General features: G+C 44.6%; 1 protein-coding gene across 1 annotated transcript in view; it reads left to right on the forward strand.

The window, feature by feature from the left end:
* The window catches only part of SLC30A8 (solute carrier family 30 member 8), a gene marked incomplete at its 5' end in the record, with an annotated part of 33,909 nt that extends 32,985 nt beyond the window's left edge, over nt 1-924 (forward strand). Inside the window, one exon of the mRNA XM_081258541.1 lies at nt 526-924. Within this exon, the coding sequence (XP_081114667.1) occupies nt 526-671 (146 nt within the window). The 3' untranslated portion in view covers nt 672-924. The remainder of the gene's footprint in view (nt 1-525) is intronic.
* Nucleotides 925-6,901: the final 5,977 nt, after the last annotated feature.

Consider the following 6,901-nt stretch of genomic DNA (forward strand, 5'->3'; position numbering starts at 1 on the left):
GCACAGGCTCCGGACGTGCAGGCTCAGCGGCCATGGCTCACGGGCCCAGACGCTCCGCAGCATGTGGGATCTTCCCGGACCGGGGCACAAACCCGTGTCCCCTGCATCGGCAGGCGGACTCTCAACCACTGCGCCACCAGGGAAGCCCGATATAAATTCTGATTAGCTATAAGGGTGGCAACCCAGAGAACCCAGGGAACTGGTGAGCAGGGCTGTATAAGAAATAATCGTTTTGACTTGGCTTTTTCATGGCTTATCTCCACTTTCATACTCAGCTCCTAGGAGCGCCAGACTCCAGAGAGGCTGTGGGCGAGAAGAGTTCCCATAGTGACAGGGTGCTTTGCAGCACGAGGATGTCCCCTGTCTTGTCTGTGTGAATGTAGCTGATTGTCAGAGCCATCATGGCTCCTTCTGAGTGCACTGCCTGTGCCCCACCCCACCAGGTCAAAGACAAAAGCTGGAGATGAGACGTCACCCCTGTGTGTACAAATCAGTGCCAATCTCACTGTGGTTTTTTATCAACAGCAGCCAGCCGGGACAGCCAGGTGGTTCGGAGAGAAATTGCGAAAGCCCTCAGCAATAGCTTTCCTGTGCACTCACTCACCATTCAGATGGAACCTCTAGCCGACCAAGACCCTGACTGCCTTTTCTGTGAAGATCCCCGGGACTAGCTCAGTCGCACTGCCAGCTCCCCACGTTTGACGTGCTGCTCTGCAGTTTCTAAGAAACCAAAGGAAGAAGTTTGAGAAATTCATGATACAGTTCAATGCACATTTTATCCTTCTTTATTTAGCTCCATCCACCATGAATGAAAATGCATTTAGATTCATCAGTCCATTGGATGATCAACCCATCAGTAGCTGTGTTCAATTCCAGGAATGTGTGTATAGATTATTCCTGACTGGGGCTGAAATAACAGCTGTTTGTAACCACAGGTGATAAAAAGTTCACCTCCTTTCAATAACGCATCCCGAGGCTGAGTGGGTAAAGTTGAACTCACGAAAGTCTTATCAGGAATCAGTGGCAAGGAAAGAGTCACAAATTTTTTCCGAAACACGCAAAGCAAAAATGACAGGAGCCGGGCTTCCCTGGTGGCGCAGTGGTTGAGAGTCCGCCTGCCGATGCAGGGGACATGGGTTCGTGCCCCGGTCCGGGAGGATCCCACATGCCGTGGAGCGGCTGGGCCCGTGAGCCGTGGCCACTGGGCCTGCGCGTCCAAAGCCTGTGCTCCGCAACGGGAGAGGCCGCAACAGTGAGAGGCCCGCGTACCGCAAAAAAAAAAAAAAAATGACAGGAGTCAAGTCAGGGGTAAAAGGGAATGTGGAGGTCTAGTACTCCCTTAGAGCTTGACTTTCCCCCTAAGCTGTAATATAATTGGGGGCATTATCTTTCTACTCCTTATCAATATCACTATTCACTAAATGGGATAGAATTCCCTCTCTTTATCTTGCTTGCACACTATGTTGTGATATGTCTGAAACTGCTGAACTATATTTTACTTCCCTGTATAAAAGGCACCTGTACAAATGAAAAATGATGAAACTGCTGCTTTTTGAGTGTTTTCATACGGTGTGGCCTAATAATAAAAGAAAACGAGGAGGCACAGAGAGGCAGAGTATTTACCCCAAGTCACATGGAAAATAATTTAGTCAAATAATTAAGATAAGAGCTCCCAGGTCTTGAATAATATTTATGGAGCACCAATTATTGTCCTAGTTGGCTCTTATCTTATACTGGGCTCTTTAGATATGTCCTCTTATTTCATTCTAATGATACCTTTAAAAAGTTCAAATTAATACCATCATTGTCTAGATATGGGTGTAAACGTTAAGTAAAGTAACCAATGTCATTTATTCATTCATTTAAAAATACTTTTTCGATGCAGGCTATGGGCTGAGCATTGGTTAAACCAAGCTGACATGGCCTTTGCCCTCATAGAACTCTTTCCCCTATGTGGGGAGCCGGGCATTATACTAGTAAACACCACCTAGAATGTACTACAAATAGCAGCAAGTGACGTGAAAGAAGAGGCTGATTGAGATTGGGGGAGGTCACTGGAGGGCCTCTCTGAAGAAATGGCATCCAAGTTGAGACTTGAACGAAAAGACAGGTGATAGCCAAATGCATTGCAGAGGGAAGCACATTCTAGAAGAAGCCAGAGAACGAGTGGACACCCTGAAGAAAGAACTGGGTGCATTTGAGGCATTGAGGAAGGCCCCTGTGGCTGGAGCGTACTAAGTGAAGGATGAGTTAGAGACGAAGGACCAGAGCAGGAGGAATAAGCAAGTCCAAGTGAGAAAGTAGCTGAAACCAGATCTAATTTGGCCACAATCCCATCTACACTTTCTCTTTGAACACTTTCTTTTTGACCAAGTAATCTGCATTGACAATCAACCATTATTTCAGAAGTGCCTGCTAAAGACGAGCCTACATTCCTCCAAGAATGGGATGAATAAATTGCTGAGTTTAAAAGTAAAGGCATGACACTGCTTCTGTAATGTATCCTGTCTTAGGTAACACTAAATTTGTATCTTGTCTACACAAAAGTCTGGTGAAAGAAAGAGGAAACCTAAGCTAATGGAAGTGGTTGTAGGCTGACCTACCAAAAGACCTTGCCCCCAGAGACCCTGAATTATACCAGTGACAATGGGGACATGAAAGGGAGAGAGGAGTGACATGGTGGAAACAGGGGACTCTGTGGTGGAGGAATGAACGTGAGAGGGAATTAGAAACCCTGGTGTGAGTCTCTTTCTGCTGCCTTACAGATCTGTGACCTTCAGGGGCTACTCCATTTCTCTGAGCTTTTGATTCTTCATCTGAAAATGGGGATTATATTTTCATCAGTGGGTTTCTGTTAGAATTACATGGCATAATTTCTGTTAGAATTACATGGGATAATGTAAAGAACAAGGTTCTTGGGGCATCCCTGGTGGTCCAGTGGTTAAGACTCCGAGCTCCCAATGCAGGGGGCCTGGGTTCAATCCCTGGTCAGGGAACTAGATCCCGAGTGCCGCAACTAAGAAGCCCGCGTGCCGCAACTAAAAGATCCCACATGTGCCAACGAAGATCCCATGTGCTGCAACTAAGACCCGGCACAGCCAAATAAATAAATAAACATTAAAAAAAAGAACACGGTTCTTTGTGTGGTAAAAAGTGAGTGTTCCATAGATATTCTTTCCAACCCAGGGTTTCTCAACCTTGGCATTATTGGTATTTGGGGCTGGATCAACTCTTTGTTGTGGACGAACTGTTCCAACACAACAGCAAAAAGTTGTTTCTGTGCATCATAGGATGTTTAGCAGCATCCTTGGGCTCTACCCAATAGCTACTACTAGCACTCTCCAACACACACACACACACACACACTTATAGACTAAAAGGGAAAATACAGCAGGTGAGTGGGGCATGGAGGTCTTGGCCCTCAGGATGGCTGCCTTTTGACAAGAAGCCAATGGGATAAGAGGAAGTAATTTCAGGCTGCTCCTTACATTCCAGGTCCACTTCTGTTCACTTTCCAGATCCTCCAACAAGGGGACAGGAGTATTTAACATGATTTGTCTGAGACTAGGACGTTCTTTGGGCTGTGGTTTTCTCCTAGACAGGGTTACTGTGTCTTAGAGCCAGGGACACATGATCTCATTTTTCCTCTCCTTGCCTCATGGTAAATAAACCCAGGCACAGTGTGTCTCCTTGGTCCAGGCCAGGCATGCTTCTCTTCTTTTCTTTTCCAACTCCCCTGAGCAGAGAGCTGAGTGGGTAAGTTAGGCCAAGGCCTTTTGTGCAGATCTGGCCATCCATCTTTCCTTCCCACCCCATCTTTGCACAGGGGGAATTGAATGTGCTGGTCTCAAGATTTAGATGTAAGTAGTAGGAAGGAAATGGAAGGCGCACTTCAGCCTCTAGCTGGAGCACTGTGTTCTGAGTGTGGAAACATTTCACTAGGTTATTGGATCTTGCCTCAGATATTAAGGACGTACTCTTTTGATTTGTATTCTGCTATTATTCTTCGTGTGGCTCTCACTTGTGGAGAGTAAAATAAAGATGTGCAGGCCTCAGTGGGTCTGGTTTGGAACCTGAACTTCTGTATTTTTTAACATACCTGGAGATGATTCTAAAGAACAGCCAGAGTCTAGAAGAACCTCAGCCAAAGGAGGTCACTAAGTGGGGGATTCAGACACATACCCAGATACCTATAATAATTTCTTAAGTTGCAGCCATGTGGATGGGGTACGAAGGGAGCATAGAGTGGTGGGGATTGCAGTGTGGACATGGCCATTGAGACTTCATGCCACTGAGCTCACAGCCATGCCAGACTTTGAGTTATACATGGAGGTCCTCCAGGCAGATGAATAAAAGGGCATTTGAGACAAAGGGAAGACTATGTGTAAGTCATGCTTGTGTTTCTCTGCTGGTTTTTAATTTGAAAAGCAGAATATATGTGGCAAAGAAAACGATCAACTCTGTGATGTTTAAAATGATGTAATTTTTGCTACTTTGTCATTATTAATATTGAGGAGAACAGGAGTTCTGCCTTTGATGATCTTTATGTCATTGTCAGCATCTAGCAGGGTGCTGGAAACCTAGCAGGCATTAATAAGTGCTGAGGCAATGACTCTGGGGCTATATGTGGGCCTTGTCATTATTTTTCATTTACATTTGTATTTTTCTGAAACTTTGAGGGCCAAGAAAACATTGACTTTGACTGAGGAGGTCACATCTGTGCCATCTCTGCAAATCAGTCAGCACTGCTGAAAGAGCTACTTAGCATTCTGCTGACGGCTCGCCCTCCTCAGTGGAGACAAACAGACATGTCCCACACCCCAGGAAGCACGCTTAGGCAACCAGAATGAGGGGCACTCAGGTTCCTAGTGGCTCCTGCCTCAGCTGGTTCTCGGAACAGAAGGGATGGTTCACGCCAACCCATGTCTCCTGTCTGAAGGGCCGCTGAATGGTTTCGCTTTTCTATATTTTGTACAGGACAGAGTTCTAAAGGACAGATGACCTGGCAAACACACAAGTTCTAGTGGCATTGTCTGCTCTGCTTTTTTTCTGAAATCGTGTTAATCTTCGATTTTATGTCAGAGACACATTGAATGCCAGGTAATCATAAGGGAGATGGACTTGTATGTCAACCAAAGGAATGGCCCATGGCTCCAAGCCATTTCTACTATTCCCCTGAAATTCTCCTTCTTTAGTTGACTAGATTGAAAACTCTGGATGGTAGATGTTTTTGTGTTAAAGTCAAGACAATCTGCAATGGGGATTTTAAGGATTTGAGATGAAAGAGCAGCTGCCACCAAAGGACTTCACGTGCCAGGCATCGCTGTTGAAGGTCTGTTGCTCCCTTTTCCCCCTCCTTGGCATGGTCAGAACTCCAGGCCATTGAAGTTACTGGAATAGTGTAGTAGAATTCTTTACTTCGTGGCATTGTACTCTCTCTGGCTCTTGAAACATTAATGATCTTTCATGACTTTCAAAGCAACATGCTTTGTTCAGCAGAATACTAAAATCAGGCCAATTGTACGCCTGCACCCCTCCATCCTTAATATGCTTCACTGTCATCCAGTACCTGGTCACGATTTATCTAGGACTCTATGGTGATGTTAGGGCCCCTAAAAGAAATGTATGGGTTCCATATGTTTGGTTAGAGATGGAAAATGGGAATGTTGAAGGACACGAAGGAAAGAATGCTTATCCTTTGAACAGCAGTTCCGTCAACTGCCTGAGTTTGAATCTTAGTTCTTCCCTTTATTAGCTCTGTGACCTCAAGCTAGTTACTTAAATGCTCTGTCCCTGTTTCCTGATCAGCAAAACTTCCCTATTCAGAGGCATGAGAATTTAACAAAAGAGGACACTTAGGAAGTTGCATTTGAGCATAGCAGGTAGTTAGCACTCAGTAAATCTTAACTGTTATTTATTGTTATGTACAAAACGAGTATGTATGCATGTGTGCACAGAGATTTTTTTTAACATCTTTATTGGAGTATGATTGCTTTACAATGGTGTGTTAGTTTCTGTTTTATAACAAAGTGAATCAGCTATACATATACATATATCCCCGTATCTCCTATATCATGCCAACTTTTAAAAGGTTTTGAGTCGTCAACACACTCTCACAAGAGAATGGCCAAATTATTGGTGAGAATTAAACAGGGCTTTCTCTCACAGGGGAGCGACTGAGGCTTGCTGAGATGAAGCCTTGTCTGAGAGAGTGTTACCTAGTAAGGGAGTCCTGGATTCATTAAAATAGTTAAGTGCCTTTCTGACATGCTTTGAAAACTTCTACTTTTATCTTTGAAGTAAAAGCTGAATGAGTCACTCAAAGTGCGTTTGTTAGCAAAGTCTAACTGTCCAGTTCAATGAAGGCAGAGTCATAGACCCCCTAGACCTTGTACCCTGTTCCTATGAAACATCACTTCCTTGGTTTCTTGGTGTCTCTTTCTCTCATGGAGTTGAGACTTGCTCTAACCAGGTGCATTTCCTTCTACTGGTCTTTAAATTGTCATTGCCATATTCAGATCATTTACTTACCTGTTAAATTTTGGAAGCCAACAAAGGCCTTTAGCACTCTGGTGTCAAAAAAAAAAAAGTGCTCCTGGGCATATACATTTTCTAGGTTCTTGGAGAATGTTGCTCTCCTGCGCCACCCCCACCCAATGAAATGGAAGCCAGAGAACCCCGCAAAGAGACAGACCTCATTTTCTGCAATTAGCTTTCAAGTACCTTAAGGAAATGATTTTCTCAGCTCATCTCCCTGTACTCCCTGTTTGGGATCACAGGGCAAACTGCTTAAATGACTAATTACAGAAATCATTAAAGGCACCAAGCAAATGTTGTCTTTGAATACCCACCTCCCCAGTTTTACAAGTCCTGCTTGGCCTGAAAGTGATGAAACCACTTA

Source organism: Mesoplodon bidens, assembly GCF_964165515.1.
Source record: "Mesoplodon bidens genome assembly, chromosome: 16".
NCBI classification, from domain to species: domain Eukaryota; kingdom Metazoa; phylum Chordata; class Mammalia; order Artiodactyla; family Ziphiidae; genus Mesoplodon; species Mesoplodon bidens.